We start from the raw sequence: 18,456 nt of genomic DNA on the forward strand, positions 1-18,456 counted from the left end.
TTCAAAGCGTAAAAGTGGGTCATGAAATAAAAGTAGCCCTATACTTGGAAGGCAATAAAATTTGAATCTAATTCTATTTTTTCTACTTGATAGCTAGTTTCTTTGGGGAAGCCATTGAACATATTTGAGCATTTCTTAGTTTAAAGCAAACTTGACAGACAGCGGATCCAATAAATTCTTCATGGCTTCCCTACGTAGGTCTAGAAGAAACCTATGTTTTATTTGAATTGTGTTTGTGGTCATTATTTTGGAAAGCTAGTTGTCAAGTGCTAAAGTATATCATAGAGATGAACTCAAGTGGATTCATCTCTATGATATACTTGGGTTATGATACGATGGGTTAATATGATTTGAAAGTTACAGATGAGCACTGAGGAAATGGATTGTAATAGAAGATCCAGGGTGTTTGTCATTTTCAAGACTGACTTGCTTTAATACGTCACAGAAACTCTTATCCTTATTGACAACATGCTTAATGGTATCTTAATACTTTCTTAAAAAGATGCAGTCTGCTTTTCTATGTGAGAGGGTTATCAGGAATGGAATTTTGCCAGGGAGCTGTCATTCAAAAACCTCTTCTGATCCACATTTCCCAGGTGTCCATCTATGCATCCCCAGACAAACGGAATCAAACACATTATGCTTTGCAGGCGTCACTGAAGCTACTTGATTTTTATGAAAAGTACTTTGATATCAACTATCCACTCCCCAAACTGGGTATGTTCAAATTCCACATTATTGTCTTCATTTTTGCTCATAGAACTCGCTTTGATTTCTTCCCTCTTTCTCTTTCTGTGGGACTTAAATGAGCACTGAGGAATTCAGTTAGCCCAGGAAAAAATAATTTGTTCCTCAGAGATGATTCTTGATCGTAGAAAATAAAATATTTATGAGATGCCCCAGTAGTGTGGATCATTTCTGTATTCTTTTATCAGGTTTAATGCTAACATATCTGCATTGCAATCTTTCCCAGGCCGATTAGAAAGGGCACACACTGGAGGCTGGGACGGAAGCCAGGTAGAGGGCCCTGGAAAGAGATGGGGAAAAAAAGAGAAGGAAACCAGTGACTGTTCTGTTCGAAATAAGGGTCTATATGTCCAAGAGTTCATCACAGGAATGCTTTTTGAATATTTGTCTACCACAGTGATGCTGTGGCTCCCTGTGGCGGACATCAAGGCTCTCACCTATTATGTTCCTCTTCTATGGGAGGGAAACACACCTCCCATCATGCTGCTCTTCTATGCCCCAGCAGCACTGATTAGAGAATGGATTTTCCATTTAAAAATACACACACCCACGCGCGCGCATGCATTGCATATTAGAATTAGAGGGATTTCGGGAGGAATCGCTATACCCTATTTGTACAAGGTCAGCAATCTTTTATAAAAGTTATCAAAAGTTTATGTAGAGAGAGAACTGAAAACTGTGCCTCCATCTGTTATCTATATTGGGCACTGAGGTTGGATGGTAAGACTGTGGAACAGATTTAAAAAAAATTGCAGGAAACAGATCATCTGGGTGTGGTAGTAGGTGTTTACACGAGATGATACTCATAGTCTATCTTGCTTTTAATTTTGTATCTTAAAAAATAAAAACGTTATTTTTAGAATGTTATAGAGAAACGACCCCCAACCTTTTTGACATTAGGGACCAGATTTGTGGAAACAATTTTTCCACGAAGGTTGGGGGGATGGTTTTTGGGTGAAACTGTTCCACCTCAGAGCATTAGGCATTAGATTCTCATAAGGAACACGCAACTTAGATCCCTCATATGAGCAGTTCACAATAGGATTCATGCTCCTATGAGAATCTAATGCCACCGCTCATCTGGCAGGAGGCAGAGCTCAGGCAGTCATGCTCTGTCACCCACCGCTCACCTCCTGCCATGCAGCCTAGTTTCTAATAGGCCATTGACAGGTACTGGTCTGCGGCCCCGGCGTTGGGGACCCCTGTTGTAGAGCATTTAAAAACTGTGAAGAAAGTTTCATAACATATAAAGATTAGTGCTTGGGGTTTCTGATAGTGACAAAACAATTTTTTTTCCTTTGGAATTTAGGATATACTTCTTATCCTGTCCTTTCTCACCTCTTGCCCCCAACTCCAATGCATTTTCCTTACATAAATTAAAAGGGACCCTCAATTGGCATACAGTTCTAGGCTTAAAAAAATTAAAAGCTATATCCAGGCACTTATTTCGATAGTTCCTGAGTCTTACTCTATTATTAACCTGCAGATTCTACATACCCTTTAGGTCAGATATACTAAATCCCATTTATACATAATTCACTGCTGTACTTTAGGTCAAAAGTCAAGGAAAGATTAATAACAACCATCAACCATATTAATGCATGTTCTTGAAAAATGCAGTCTTAAAGAGCATATGAAATACCTTTAAGACTAACAGAGAAGAAACATGCAGCTTAAGAAAAAAATAGAGCAGATGTAAGTCCCACTACTATAAAATCAGCAACGCAATTTAGAAGAAAAGTCATTCCCACATTTGAAGTGCTAATGAATACTAATCTTTATTAGTGCTAATTTGGTTTTTGATTGTGTTATGTATACTTGTTTTTAATCTACTAGAATTAACCAGTATTAACTCCAGACAATGTAATTATAAGCCAAATGATTTGGTTCATTTTGAACTTTTAAAAAATTATCTCTTTTTTTTCCAGCTAAACAGAACATTTTAGCTAGCAGAATTCAAAGACTAAATATTAGCCAGAAATTTTTTAGCTTACGTGAAATCATTAGCAAAGGATAGTAAACAGTGCACATATACATATACCTGTGTATGTATATATATGTGTGCATATGTGTATATATGTGTATATATATACAGGTGTGTGTGTATATACACACACACACACATACAGGTATATATATATAATATACACACACATATACCATATATATATACACACACATACACATAATGCAAATTAATGCATTATACCTGAGTTGTTTAAAGATGATTAGGTTGCACTTTTTCCCCCCACGACACTTTCTTAAGAAACAGAGGAAATATCAGTGTTGAAAAGGAAATTGAAGTCAGAAAGAATCAATGCTGCCCAGAGCTCTTTTCCTCTACTGTCTTAGAAGGACATGTGCTCATAATAGAGGCTGTATGTGCTAGAAATATCAATCAAAATATTGACTATAGAGATGGCCATAAGAGGTATTCTCCTGAAATTAAAATCATGTATCTTTTTGTTTTTTCTAGAAATGAGTTCATTATATGTTTTGATGAATCTCAAACATATTAGAAATTATTTTATACCTTTTTTTAAAGTTTTCAGCAGTACTAACATAAAATACAATGATTGTTTTTAAATAAATTATTTTCTTGGCGGTAAGGCACCCAAAATATTTTCAGAGTTCAGCACTTTCAGGAAGAAAATGGTTAAATGTCAATATGTTACTTCATCTACGAAACTCTTTGTACAACTTATTCCACTTGATAATGGGCACTGATTATTTTCAGCACAACTATAAGACACTCTGTCAATGTTAAGATATTCTTGATGTTTTCAAAAAGTGTACTTACATATACTTAAAGGATCATAGTGTATTTGAGCAGGGAGCAAATTCTATTTCTGGTGTGGGAGCCATAAAAATCAACTGTGGTTGTTCTTATTTCTTAGATTTGATTGCTATTCCTGACTTTGCATCTGGAGCCATGGAAAATTGGGGCCTCATTACATATAGGGAGACGTCACTGCTTTTTGACCCCAAGACCTCTTCTGCTTCTGATAAACTGTGGGTCACCAAAGTCATAGCCCATGAACTGGCACACCAGGTACTTGGCACTCAAGACATTATCTCGATATCAGTTCAAAATAACATTATATAGAACACCACCAATCTTTCTGAAACAAAATAAATCAACTCATTTACCTCTAGAGGGGAACTTAGAGATTACCAAACCTAATACAACATGTCAAGTAGCAGAGTACTCAGTCTCTGAACTGTGGTGTGCATGCTGGAATTTTATCACAAGAAGTAGCCATTAAATTTATCCTCTAAAACCTTTCAAAGCAAAGCCTTCAAATGTCATTTGGGAAAAGAAGGGAAGTGACTATACAGACACATGAAGCACAGAATTGGAAACCTTACAAATAAAGATTTCTACTAAAAATATTTCTCCTTATATCCCCTGGTACTCTGACATTCCAATCTAGGGCAAAATCAATCTTCCTTCAGTTGGAACCTGTGCTTATATGGCCATAATGAAATACTTCAAGTGAAACTTGATGGGCTGATGATCCTGGGCACATTACCTAACTCTCTGAAGTTCAATGTCCCCATCTATAAAATGAAATTAATAACAGTTCTGTTTCATAAAGTTGTTGTGAGGATTATGGATAGGGAAAGTGTGCAGATCACATAGTAAGCACTCAACAAGTATTAGTTATTAATGATGATGACAATGGCCACTACATCTACAAGAAATACTACTGTTTCTTACGGAATAAGATATCTTAGGGCCATCTATCAACACTGTATTACCTACAAATGTGGAATTGTAAAGCTAGGTCTACAGAGATTGGAGACTATTCCCTCTTTCATTTCTGAAAACTCTCGGTAATGCAGTAAATTATTAAAGGCACCAAAATTGTCTTTCACCAAGTTGGCAAATACCATTCCATTGTAGAATCTGGTAAAATCTGTTATTTAAAACATTTTAACTTTATCCTTTATCATCACCACAATAATGACTTGTTGTTCTTTAAACCAGTGAACTAAATACTCCATTACACAGAGAGCCATGCTCAGCACTGTGCTTCGAGAACACATGGGCTGTTTCCTCTTGTTCAGAATCTCCCCACTGGCTCATTTTAGGTGTTTTGATCATGAGTCACCAGGAGCTCTAAAGCACTTAACTGAGTCTGGGGATTTCTCTCTTTCTGCCCGTTGTTTCTAGGGAAGTGTTCTGTGAGCTCTACCTCTGAGGCTCCACGCTCCCTCTGGCCCTCCCTTTAATAGCTTCTCTTCCACGGAGATGCAGTCAAGTGCTGAAGCAGCAAACAGCACTGGAATTTTTGCCCCCATTTTTTTGTCTTCCCATTGATGACCATATTAACATGTCACTCTGTGCATAATCCTGGTAAGGATTCTCCAATGCCAACTGTCTTAGACTGGCATACAAGGTCCCCATGACCCAGCTCCTTTTTACCTCTCCAGCCTCGTCTCTTGCCTACGCCTAAACTTTAGCCATCCAAGATTATCTGCCATTTTCTGAGCATGACAGGTTGTATCACTCTGCCTTTGTTCCTGCTACCTGATATTCAGCATACCTGAGTACTATTTGCAAGGCTCAGGAAATGAACACCGTCCTGGCAAAACTGTTTATTTCCTCCTAGAATCCCCTCTGTCCCTGGCAAAGACATTGATCTTAGCACCTGCTTTACTGTATTTATTTGTCTACTGGTTGACCTCCATCATTTGTATTGAGGCAGTGGCTATATTATATACATCTTTGTATTTCTAACATATGGCATGGTGCCAGGAATGCAGTAGTTTCTGCATAGGTATTTATTGAATGAATAAATAAACTAGTTTTACTAACTGGTGAAGTGACCAGAGTCAGTTTATCCTGTACTTCTTATATTCACCAGTTTTCAAATTGAGGAAACGCCTCTCCCTTTCCATGAATGCCCTTCAGAAAGTTGGTGCCCACTTGTAAAGTAATCTGAAGGCTGTCAGAAAAGGCATAGTGCTTAAACCGTTTCTAGAAGCTACAGACTTATAATTTTCTGTTCTGTAACTATAACCAGGCTCTTCTGAATCTTAGAATCTTATTGTTGAAGCTTTGGTCCTTCTAGAGATTGCAATTTTAGAGACATACACTAGATGTACAGTATTAGGCATACAGACTAAATAAATAAAATATAAAAGCATATAAAAGAATAGTAATATTTAAAATGTATAATACAGATCAAATATAGGTAAAGGGTAAATATGTCGATTATCCTTATGCATCCTTTTTATTTTATTTGTATATATTTTAAATCTTACACCTTTATTGTTTCTAGTGGCCCATGGAAGTAAGTCAGGGGCAGAGGCTAACAACAGAATTTGCTCTTCAGTAATATTATATAACAATCTGAGAGCCCTAAATGAATTCTTATGATTCTCCTAAGTACCTGCTACTTAATATAAAAATATAACTTCACCCAGGACACTTGGGTTTATATTTCTCCCTTGAACATCATCATATATCAAGGACAAGGTGAGATTGTTCTTATTGTGCAGGAAAAAAAAACTACCTCCACAAAGTGTTCCATTTTATTTCTTAATATTAAATCTAATCACTAGGAAATGCTGGGCAGATAGACTGAAAGTCGAAGAGTTAAGAGCATTGAGAACATACAAAAAAAAGAAAGAAGAAAATCAAGCAAAAATGTGGTGGTGAGAATAAGAAGGCAAGAAAATCAGTAGAAGAAAACTGTACAAAGAGAAAAGGGTAGCAAAGGGAGAAGAGAGATCCTAAGTAATAAAAAAAGTTAGTACCTTTTTTTTTTTTGCTAAAGTTAATAACTTTTATTTGTTTAACTTCTAATAACATTGAGTTTTTCCCTCCTAGTGGTTTGGCAACCTGGTCACCATGGAATGGTGGAATGATATTTGGCTTAATGAAGGTTTTGCAAATTACATGGAACTTATTGCTGTTAATGCTACATATCCAGAGCTGCAATTTGTAAGTTCACAATTCTGTGTATCATACTATATGACGTAAAGAATCATCAATTCACTGTTAAAATTTCAAGTTAATGTTAAAGAGAAAAACTACATAATGTTGTGGTTTTTGAACATACGGCATTTTGTTTGATACACGAAACAGATCACAGAACTGGAGGAAACATTGAAAGTTTTAGAAAACAATCAACATAAATCTGTCACCCCAAAGTTTGTAAACAGAGAAGACAAACTAATACAAATGTAGAGCTGTGTATGTGGGTTGTATACACTGTTTGTATACATCTGCACAGGAATGCCCACGGCTACTAGGTACTATACAGAGTTCTTGGCATGTAACCTGAAATCAACATTAAAGGGCCTGCTGGCTTCCCCAAAATGTGTGAAGGGATTTCTTCAGGCATGTCTTTTTTAAAAAACAAATATAGTGATCTGAACACTATACAAATTTGGATATCAAGGTGGTTAGTAATGGTTAATGAGGTCTTTAGGATCTATATTTAGTCCAGTACACTATAGACAGACATGGATTCAAACTTAGGCTCTTCTTGTTACGGTGTATGTACTGAATTTGTGGCTTAATGCCAAAGCTTTATATATTCTCATTTGTAACATGCTTATACTACATCTCCCTTGCAGAGGTGTTGACAGGATTGCAGACGATAGGTCTAGGCACATAACAAGTATTCAGTAAATGGAAACCATTATTTTATTTCTGTATTGAAGGGCTGGTACATGGTAAACATTCAGGCAATGTCTGAAGGAATATTGGATTTGTATCTTTTTAAAGTAGAGAAACGGTGCAAGGGAAATACATAAATGAAAAGAAACATCTTCTAAGAAATATTGATTGAAATCTTACCTCTAAGAACATCTTACTAAACCTACTGTGTTTTCTATTGCTTTTACAGTGTCAAATAGAAACTAAAACTAAACGTTTTTCTCCTTGTTTAGGATGACCATTTTTTGAATGTGTGTTTTGAAGTAATTACAAAAGATTCATTGAATTCATCCCGCCCTATCTCCAAACCAGCAGAAACTCCGACTCAAATACAGGAAATGTTTGATGAAGTTTCCTATAACAAGGTAGTAAATACCACGTGCAGGTGGAAGCTCTGCTTTCAGAAGAAATGTAATAATGACTATAAAATCAACAGTTTACGTCATTGGTGCCAGTTTTTGCTACTTGTTTCACTTTTTATTTGTTCATTTTTCAGACATCACACATGTTCCATAAAATTTAAGCTTCCTTTAAAAACATACCATACTACCCTTTTCTTTATCTCTTTTTTCAACTCTTTTGTTTTTTTTAAAGGGAGCTTGTATTTTGAATATGCTCAAGGATTTTCTGGGTGAGGAGAAATTCCAGAAAGGAATAATTCAGTACTTAAAGAAGTTCAGCTATAGAAATGCTAAGAATGATGATTTGTGGAGCAGTCTGTCAAATGTAAGTCATATGTTGGGTAACGGTAGACTGTTATTTAATCTAGAAAGTAACAGAATAATTGTGAATGTTTATAGTTATATATTGTCAGTCAATAATATTTATTCTGCTTGCTAGGTTGTCATGGTCCATAGAAGGCAGCACTTCCCTTTTTCCTCTAACATCACAGTAGGATGTCATGCTGGAGTGGCCCCAGGGGCTCACTATTTGACCTGACTTTCTTTGGTTTCTCTTCTATGGCTAATCCTACATTTTTATCTTGCCTTGATCCAAAATCTTTAAATGTTGTCATTTCTACTGTATAGCACCTAATCTCTGGCAAATTTTAAGGTTGTCAACCATATTCCCCAACGTATATTATTTGTTTAGCAAAACTAATCTTCTCCCTCATAAGAAGAAATCTTGCTCAATCCCTGGATCATTGTGTCTATATTTCTAGTGCCTTTACTAGCTGAAATGCCCTTTCTTCTTTCCAACAATTTAAATGCCATCCAACTTTCAAGATCCAGCTGAGATTTCACCTCCTCCTTACAGACTGTTCCAGCTCTCATTCGTTTGCCTGTCTGCTAAATTCTTAGAAGTGCACTTATAATCTGTTCCACATGATAGTACGCTCTTTTATTGTTTTTATTAGTTCAATAATGATAATGTGCTTAAGAACAAAAATTGTGTCTAGCCTTTTTTTAAAAATGTGATAGCACCTAGCATATGCTGATCCTATAATAGTGATTAACAAGTAGTTAATGATTGATTAAATAACTCATGTTCTCTTTGTCTTTGGGATTCATGTAGATCATAGGAAAGGCAAAGCAGAAAAATTCAGTTAATTCAGATTATTCTAATAATTATTAAAATATTTTAAAATTTCCAACTGCAAAGAAAATAATTTTTTATAGAACCATTAGACCCAGAGAACTCATACCTGTAATTAGAAGAACACTAAGTCATTGTAGACAGAAGAGATCCTTTCTTTTTTATAAGCACTTGTGTCCCAGGGACAGTAATAATACTGTTTAATATTTGTGCAGCAGTTTACAGTTTAAAAAGCACTTTCATGGCCGGATACAGTGGCTCACGCCTGTAATCCCAAGACTTTGGAAGGTTGAGGTGGGTAGATCACTTCAGGTCAGAAGTTTGAGACCAGCCTGGCCAATTTGTGGAACCCCGTCTCTACTAGAAATACAAACATTAGCTTGGCATGGTGGTGCTTGCCTGTAATCCCAGCTATTCGGGAGGCTAAGGCAGGAGAATCACTTGAACCCAGCAGCTGGAGGTTGCAGTAAGCCGAGATTACACCACTGCACTCCAGCCTGGGCGACAGAGCAAAACTCTGTCTCAATAATAATAATAATAATAATAATAATAACAATAATTAATAATAAATAAGAATCAAAGTTAAAGAATAAAAAGCACTTTCATGTTCATTATCTCATTTGATATTTTTGTGCCTTTATAAAGCACCCTTATGGTCCAATTGATGTGTGATTTTGTGGTTAAAGAAACAAAATTCAACAATCAAAAATTATTTCACAGTTCTAATTTTTTACTTGCATTTCTTAAAAATCCTGAGGCATATTGAAATACATAGTTCTTACTTATAAAAATACTTATAAGCCAGGTGTGGTGGCTCATGCCTGTAATCCCAGCACTTTGGGAGGCCTAGGCGGGCAGATCATGAGGTCAGGAGATCGAGGCCATACTGGCCAACATGGTGAAATCCCATCTCTACTAAAATACAAAAAAAAAAAAAAAAAAAAAAAATTAGCCAGGCATGGTGGTGCACCTGTAATCACAGCTACTCGGGAGGCTGAGGCAGGAGGATCACTCGAACCCAGGAGGCGGAAGTTGCAATGAGCTGAGATCACGCCACTGGACTCCAGCCTGGCGACAGAGTGAGACTCTGTCTCAAAACAAAACAAAACAAACAAACAAACAAACAAAAAACATATAAAGATGCTCTTTATTATCCATTTCCATCACCCACCGTCAGTGGTCCGGACACTTTCTCCATGCTTCCGCTTAAGCTTCTCAACACCAAGTATTGTGTTGTTTCTCTCTCTCATCTCTCTCCATTTCCCTCTCCCTTGCTATGTGTGTGTGCATGTATGCATATTTGTAGACATCAGTTTAGCCCCTCTCCAACATGGAAGAATCTATCATTTGGTGTGCATGCTGGCAGTAGAGGGTGGGAGTTAGAAAGAAAATGTGGCCAGCAGTTACCAGATCATTTTAGTCCAGCAGTGTAGATTCCCGTGTTATTTTTTGTCACATCATGCTTATAATCATCTCAAGAGATAAAGTAATCATCATTACTCCATGTTTATAGATGAGAAAACTGATACTAAGGGAGAGATTTGCCCAAAGTCACCAAGTCAGTGAGAAAATCAGTACTTAAAATTTGTCTTCTGACTCCAAGCCAATAGTTATTCTTTCAGTTGTATCACAGCTACTTCCTAGTTATAAGAAAAGTCCCCCATCAACCTTTCCCTAAAGGTCTTAGATTTTAACCAGCTCCCTTCTGACACCAAAGGGCCCTGTAGTATTAAAATAATAAATTACTGAAAATATCTTGCCCACCATTGTGTCACATAAAGTCAATTCTAATACATGCCAATAGCAACTTGAGAATGAGAAGACTTCTTTGCTGTTATTTTTCATAAGATCATTTAAAGGCATTTGAGAGCCTTAACACATACTTCATTTTTTTCTCATTTGCAGTTGCCCTTAACTACTGGTTATTCAAGGTTGATTGCCAAGTTGGTACTTTTCTTAATTCTTATTTTATTCCCAGTTAGTTCGAAATATTGTACAGTCATCACATGCTGTTGTGATAGCCACTGTAGGAATACCCAGGTAAACAAAGGCGTTTCCACTACTGTCAAAGAACTTGCAATAGGTCAGGGGAGAGTTAATAGTACTAGAGTTGCCTACATGCTAAATAGGGGCATGCATAACATGCATAATGAAATAATAAAATAAGACCTTTCTTAAGGGAAAGAGAAGAATTGGATAGAAAATTCAACAAATTGATTCTTCCTTAGAACAGTTATTGACTTTATTGAACTTTTTAAGGAAACTTTACACATGCATATATATATAACACAAATAAATAACTTTTGTGAACTTCTATCCTAGGTCACTGCAAGCATGCCTCTTTTATCATTTTCATGTTCATCATGTCTGGATGAATTATTTCATACAGCTCTTTTAATAAATGCCTGCATCCATGGCTAATGTGCATGTTCAGCCAACTAATGATGCCTACATGGCAGTGCTCTTTTGTTCTTTTTTTGTAGAGTTGTTTAGAAAGTGATTTTACATCTGGTGGAGTTTGTCATTCGGATCCCAAGATGACAAGTAACATGGTAAGGATAAAGAGAGTCAAAGAGTAGAAGAGATCTGTGGAATAGCCTGACCTGGAGTGAGTAGCCCACCTGTCCCTTTTAAACGCTGGAGAGAAAGAGTCCCCACAATTTTCTGTAAAACAAAACTGAAGGGGAAATGCTTGGGATATTTAGGGGGATGATGCTGTTGCTACTACATTTTTATTGTTATAGTTCAGCTTTTCCACAACCCCACTGCTAGCTAAAACTCAGCTCAAAATGTTTTTGAGTGGTTACTACTGCATTGGCATCCCTTAAGCTCTGAAAAATGCCAAAATAAGTATGCTGTTAGGTTTGGAAATACAGTATATGTTTTTCTTTTTCCTTCTGGAAAGTTATAGAATCACTACAGGAAAGAGAAAAGAAAGTCAGTCATCACAGGGGAAAAAAGGAAAACTTTTTATTTAAAAAAAGAGTCATGTTAATCCTCCTTTTTTTTTTTTTTTTTTTTTTTTTGACAAAGCCTTGCTCTGTTGCCCAGGCTGGAGTGTAGTGGCACGATCTCGGCTCACTGAAACCTCCACCTCTCTGGTTCAAGCAATTCCTCTGCCTCAGCCTCCCGAGTAGCTGGGGTTACAGGTGCACACCACCACGCCTGGCTAATTTTTTTGTATTTTTAGTAGAGACAGGGTTTCACCATGTTGGCCAGACTGACCTCATGCAATTCGCCCACCTCAGCCTCCCAACATGCTGGGATCACAGGCATGAGCCACTGCACCCAGCCCTAAATTGTGTTTTCTAAAGGAAGATTCAGCATTATCCAGTGATCAGAAACCCATACTAGAAGCGCAGCAGCCAGAGGTTTTGTTCTCCATTCACTATACCTCTATTGATATAAAATTGTTCTGTTGAAATATTTAAAGCTTCCCTAAAGACAGATATTTCCCTCTTATACCACTCCTCTTGGATTTTACTGTTATTAGAGGGTTTTTGTTTGTTTGTTTGATTTTGTTTATTTGTTTTTGAAAGGGGGCAGGAAAGAGACTCCAGTCTCAACCCCCTTTTCACTGGCTTTTCCTGCCATATATTAACCCTACGAAATCCTGTATATATCCCTCAATTCAAGTAATTGTCAGAGAGCAGCCCTGGGATAGCCATCCCTCATCCAGTTGCCTGGATTGCCCTTCCCTGAGATAGCAGCCCGAGTCTTCTGTTCCCCAAGCCTTATTTCTGGCATCCAAGGAGATGGAAGTTTCTGTCCCTCTGTCTTTGGGTTGTCTCCTCTCTCTTGAGTTATCATAGTCACCTGTCATTTCAGCTCACCTTTCTGGGGGAAAATGCAGAGGTCAAGGAGATGATGACTACGTGGACTCTCCAGAAAGGAATCCCCCTGCTGGTGGTTAAACAAGACGGACATTCACTCCGACTGCAACAGGAGCGCTTCCTCCAGGGGGTTTTCCAGGAGGACCCTGAATGGAGGGCCCTGCAGGAGAGGTGGCTGCTTTTCTTCTTTAGGTCTAGCTTATCTCATCTCAGTTTCCTCATCATTTCCTTAGCTTTCTCTCAGCTCCTCTGGCAACTTTGTAGGAGGCTAGTTCCATATAGGAATCGAAGGCCTAAAGTAGACTTGATAAGATTTAAAGAGCTTCATATGACCCAGACTTCTTTGTTCAGCAGCACCATTCTTAGCGATTCCATCAGCCTTGAGAACCTCAGTTCTAATGCCAATGGTGGTTAGTTAAACTTATGTCATAATGCACTGACTTCTGGGCCCTAATAAGCTTTGTGACTGGCCTATACCTAGGAAGTATGACAACAATGCTTCTTATCATCAGAGGAAAGATATCCCCTATGTGATAAATTAGATGCTAAGATCTCCTGTTGCCTTTCATTTTTCAGTAATAAACTATAATGTCTTAAAACGTATGATGTTATGAGTAATAGTAAAAGCAAATCCAATTAAACACACTGTCATCTTGTTCACCAGCCCATCCTGAAAAAAACCTAGTAAAGACTACTGAAATCAAGTAACACACTGTAAACATTTCTCTGAACTATTGCTACTAACCATGGGTTCTTGGGCCATCAATGCAATAGACATTGACAAAGAAGCCAAAAGAGTTTTCCCAGAGAAGGCTTCATTTGAGCTTATGCCCAGACATAATGGAGGCTGAGAGAGAGAGAGAGACAGATAGAGAGAGAGAGAGAGAATTCCTTGACTGGCATTTTAAAAAGAGCTGGTAGAACCTTTTCATTAGGCAAAAGAATAGGTATCAGGGGTAGGGTATGCAGGTTGGACTGGTTAAAGCACATAAAGGATAAGGTAGGCAGATAAGCCTTACCTGGTTGCTACAATTACCTTGAGTAATGGGCTACCTGGTAGTCTGGCCAGAAGCAACAAGGCTGTAAATCAGTTGGTCAGCATTCCTTCCCTAAGTAGGACACTCCATGACCTTGGTTATCTCCTAAGGCCAGCTTCTGGAATTAAAAGGAATGGTTCAAACATTAAATTAAGAGGCATGATTCAAACATTATGGCATCAGTGAGGTAGTGGTATAGGTTTTGTGATCACTGGGGATACAGGAAAGAATGCTCTAGTGGGAGTGAATTGAAGCTAAGCCCCCTTCCTACTCTGTCTCACTATTAGCTCTGTTAATAAGATGAATGAGGTTAATTTAAAATGAAATAATCCAGGTGAACCTTTTCTGGTTCTTATGATGATAATTTTGTTTTCTAAGAACTGAGCTGTCAATGCTAGAATTTTTCTGGAAATCAGAAACAATTAGAGATCTTTGACATATAAAATTACTGGGGCTGGTTTGTTTAATCAGTTACACATTTCCAATCCAGTGGAACCAACTCTTATGCCACTTCTTATGTATGCATCCTTCTATTTTTTCTGTGTGTTGTTCTGAAGTCTGAACTTCAGAGAGCTTACACAAGTTGCAGCTTGTTAAACAGGGCTGAATAATTTAATGTCTGCTTCATTATTGGGAAAGCAGGACTCACAATTTTGTAACTTATCAAAGTGTGATGAGAGAGTTCAAAACTGTGGATGACCCAGAATAACAAAGATCCACTACAATAATCTGTATTTTTCCTCCTTCTGGGGCAGTATTTAGACAATTCTTATAAAATGATGGCCCGCTAATTCATGGCTATCCAAACTCATGAAGTGCTACTCTCCCTCTCTCTAGCCCCAGATGTGTTTATTTGGAAAAATCCCTTCTCTTCTGGAGCCAAGCTGCACTGACGGATCCCAATCAATTAAGTCTTAGAAATTCATCTATGTGGAGTTTTTTTTAATCTTTTTTTTTTTTTTTTTTTTTTTTTTGGAGACAAATTCTCACTCTGTTGCCCAAGCTGGAGTGTGGTACAATTTTGGCTCATTACAACCTTGGCCTCCTGGGTTGAAGCAGTTCTCCTGTCTTAGCTTCCCAAGTAGCCAGAATTACAGAGGCACGTACCACCATGCTTGGCTAATTTTGTTGTTGTTGTTGTTGTTGTTGTTTTGTAGAGACGGGGTTTCACCATGTTGGTCAGGTTGGTCTCGAACTCCTGGCCTCAAGTGATCTGCCTGCCTCAGCCTCCCAAAGTGCTGAGATTACAGGCGTGAGCCACCGCGCCTGGCCTTTTTTACCTTTTTGTGTAAAGATCTCAGTTACTCTTCTGTCTGCTTTACACCTGTTGGTGTTATCAAGCACATGATTTTACATGTGCAGGATTATTATAGCTAACATGACTTGATTTAATAGAGGAAATGAATTCTAGAGGCTGCTAGAAAGTTAATCAGAAAAAGATAGCCAATTTCTCTTCTTTACTACAGCAGGGCCATTGAAAAGTGACTGGGAACTTTTCCTCTAATCCATTCTGCTTTTCTGCTCTCTGCACTTAGCTCTCCTACAAATCCTGAGCTGTAGTATTGTTGACTATTTATTTGCAGTCATTCAGCAGTTGAGAGGTTGGATGTGAGTAGTACTGTTGAACAAAAGCATAAGTAGAAAATCATACTGGAGTAAGTTATTTACCTCTTAAGGGCTTTCCCTACAGCTTTGGTTTAGTTATTTGAATCAGCATCAGGCTGGCAGTTTTTGAAACTGTGAAAGGAATATTGGATTTTCTTTCTCATACAAACAGCAGAATTTGTTATGATATGAGATTAGGACAGCAAATGACACAATTATTTGTGGCAGAGTTCAACTAGGTAGATATGGCTGCTGCTTTATAATTACCATGGAATAATTTTTTGCATACTTAAGGATATGCTAGTCTTAGCCTATAAAATTTATAGGACCACTGTGGGTATGAAGGATGATGGGTACTTAGGTGCCTTTTACAGTCTGTCCGAGTCTGACAATGTGAAAAATCACAGCAGTATTCTTTTGGTGTGTAATTGTCTTTACTCCCTGTCATAGGTACCTGTGGCATATCCCGTTGACCTACTCCACGAGTTCCTCTAACGTGATCCACAGACACATTCTAAAATCAAAGACAGGTAATGAACTAATTAGCCAAACAGGTCTTTCAATGTTGAAATTAAACATGTGTTGAGCTATTTGAAGGAAAGATACAATAAGTAAATCTAATAATAAAAGATTTATATTTGAGGGAAATTTTCATTTATCCATATGTTACTAAAATAACTCTTTTAGAAAGAAAATCTGGATTTTTCATTCAGTGGGAAGTTCTCTCGTGCTTTTATCATTTAGAGATAGATTATTTACATCAAGAAATAACAGAAATTCATCTTATGTCTTATAATACACACTAATCTATTTTATAGGTTATGGATGAGGCAAAAAATGTTCAGTGGAGAAAAGCATATACTTTAAAATTGATTGCTTCTGGATTCAAATCCTCACTCTCTCACTTACTAGATGTGTGACCTTAAGAAAATTTACAAACTCATCCTGAGCTTCAATTTTTTCATCTTATGTTGAATAAGGACTAAACCTCACAAAGTTGTTGAGAGAATATTATAATGTAATTTTACTCTCTAGTATAATATATGCCGTATTAAAAATACATAGTATAATTTTAATTTTCCTCTAAACACTTTAATACAATTTGAGAGGTTTTCCATCACAAAGTCATGCTTAACCTGGAGTCCTTCTTTTACTAAAATGAACAAATGGATCACCTATTTACACATACATATTTCAATGACTAGTGACTAAACCTTGAGACAAGGATATCATCAAATTAAGCCAAATTCCCATCATGCTAGTTATCTGGCTCACTGGGCCCTTGCATGCCTCTTAGACCTGCATAGATAATTTTTTAGAACAAATTCAGCAGTCTTATTCCTATGAATCAACTTATTTATTAATTTAATAAGACCATCTTCCCAAAAGAAATCATCCAGTGAACTATGAAAATGAATATCATTATGACTCTCCCCAAACTTCATCTTCCCATTGATTTATAAGTAATTGGATTAAAACTAACAGTTGTGGAGATGTTCTGAATGAGTATGTTACTAATAAAATGCCTATGCCAATTTTATCCTCTTAGATACTCTGGATTTACCGGAAAAGACCAGTTGGGTGAAATTTAATGTGGACTCAAATGGTTACTACATTGTTCACTATGAGGGTCATGGATGGGACCAACTCATCACACAGCTGAATCAGAACCACACACTTCTCAGACCTAAGGACAGAATAGGTCTGATTCATGATGTGTTTCAGCTAGTTGGGTAAGGCAACATTTCCTCTGACTTCATGGGAAATAACTGATCCGTAACCAGATATGCTAGACTTCAATACTGAATGTTCAGCATTGGTCATTCATTTGATATGGATTTGAATGGAATTCAAACAGTAACACTAGTCCAAAGGCTACCCACTAATAACATATTTTGACCCACACTGTGTTTATAAATGTAATCCAATATTTTAAAATGTGGAGAACCTTACCTAAAAATCCTGACCCCTGGAATCTTTTAAAAATGATATCTGGCAACTGTGGGTCTTTATCCTGTGGGCCACAGGATAGCTATAAAGGAGAGTGCAGTGGGCCAAACTCCCTTTATGCCAGGCCTACTTTCTCCCAAGCACCAATATCCCAAATGGCCTGTTTCATTCACTTAGTGTGGACTCTCTAAGTATTTGAGCTTTTGACCTCACATTTAAAATGTATTTATGATAGTAGCTGCTACACCAAATACCTGTGTAATCTCTTAAATAAAAAGTACAAATATAGGCTTAATCTTTACAATTTTAAATGGGTTGTTATGAAATCTAATCATTACTTACACTGGAGAAATTAGTATGAAGTTTGTAGGGAAATGAAGTAATAATTGGCTCTTTGCATTTATTCCTCTCTAGACTTTCCTGGAAGGACAAAATGTTTTCTTTCCTTTTCTATGTATCATCAACAGAATAATGTGTAGAATGAATTGGGTCACAAGATCACCAATGGGTGGAGGGAATTGAGGACCAGGAAGTATATTGTGCATTGTAAGCTTTCTCTATTCTGAGAATTACTGTGATGCACTCACTTTACTCAACGTGGCATAAAATTTTCTTTCGGAAGCTTGTTTAGGTCACATTGAGTGACAGTGACCAGCAAGACATCTCTGAAACAAAGTTTCTTGGTACACTAGAATCCTTCAGTTAGAAAGAAAAGAGAAAGTGAGGCTTAATCCTCAGTCCCATGGGTCTCAGGAACATCTTGGAGGCACAGCTCATTGGAAGCCAAAATTAGGAAAAACACCATCCTACATAGGAGTGAATGCATGAAAGGTGCGCTAAGAAGCAGGCTATTGCTAGCTGAAGGAGGCTTGGCTGCTCAAAGGAGGAAGCTCTGAGCAGACTGAAGAGAAGATAGATTAACAACGCAAGACTAGGAAAAAAATGGAGAATATTGACAACTCAGCAAATTAATCTTTTAGGTAGTTGTGAAGTCTTTTTTGCTGTTTCTAGCCTATACACTTAAGATTGTCTAAATTTAGCAGGAGGAAATGTGCAGTTATTGATGCATTGGTGG

The 18,456-nt window shown here is 37.3% G+C and overlaps 1 protein-coding gene and 1 long non-coding RNA gene across 2 annotated transcripts in view; one reads left to right on the top strand and one right to left on the bottom strand.

The window, feature by feature from the left end:
- ERAP2 (endoplasmic reticulum aminopeptidase 2) overlaps positions 1-18,456 on the top strand; it is a 46,950-nt gene that overhangs the window by 13,755 nt on the left and 14,739 nt on the right. The window contains exons 5-13 of the mRNA XM_009208827.4: positions 597-717; positions 3,645-3,799; positions 6,587-6,700; positions 7,654-7,785; positions 8,015-8,146; positions 11,440-11,508; positions 12,785-12,960; positions 15,882-15,961; positions 16,981-17,164. Coding sequence (XP_009207091.3) covers positions 597-717; positions 3,645-3,799; positions 6,587-6,700; positions 7,654-7,785; positions 8,015-8,146; positions 11,440-11,508; positions 12,785-12,960; positions 15,882-15,961; positions 16,981-17,164 — 1,163 coding nt within the window. The remainder of the gene's footprint in view (positions 1-596; positions 718-3,644; positions 3,800-6,586; positions 6,701-7,653; positions 7,786-8,014; positions 8,147-11,439; positions 11,509-12,784; positions 12,961-15,881; positions 15,962-16,980; positions 17,165-18,456) is intronic.
- LOC116274932 lies at positions 658-12,877 on the bottom strand. Its single transcript, XR_004183772.1, has 2 exons — positions 12,790-12,877; positions 658-1,027 (listed from the first exon to the last, which is right to left on the bottom strand). It is a non-coding gene; the product is annotated as an uncharacterized LOC116274932 (long non-coding RNA).

The sequence above is a fragment of the Papio anubis genome, chromosome 5 (genome assembly GCF_008728515.1).
Source record: "Papio anubis isolate 15944 chromosome 5, Panubis1.0, whole genome shotgun sequence".
Lineage (NCBI taxonomy): Eukaryota > Metazoa > Chordata > Mammalia > Primates > Cercopithecidae > Papio > Papio anubis.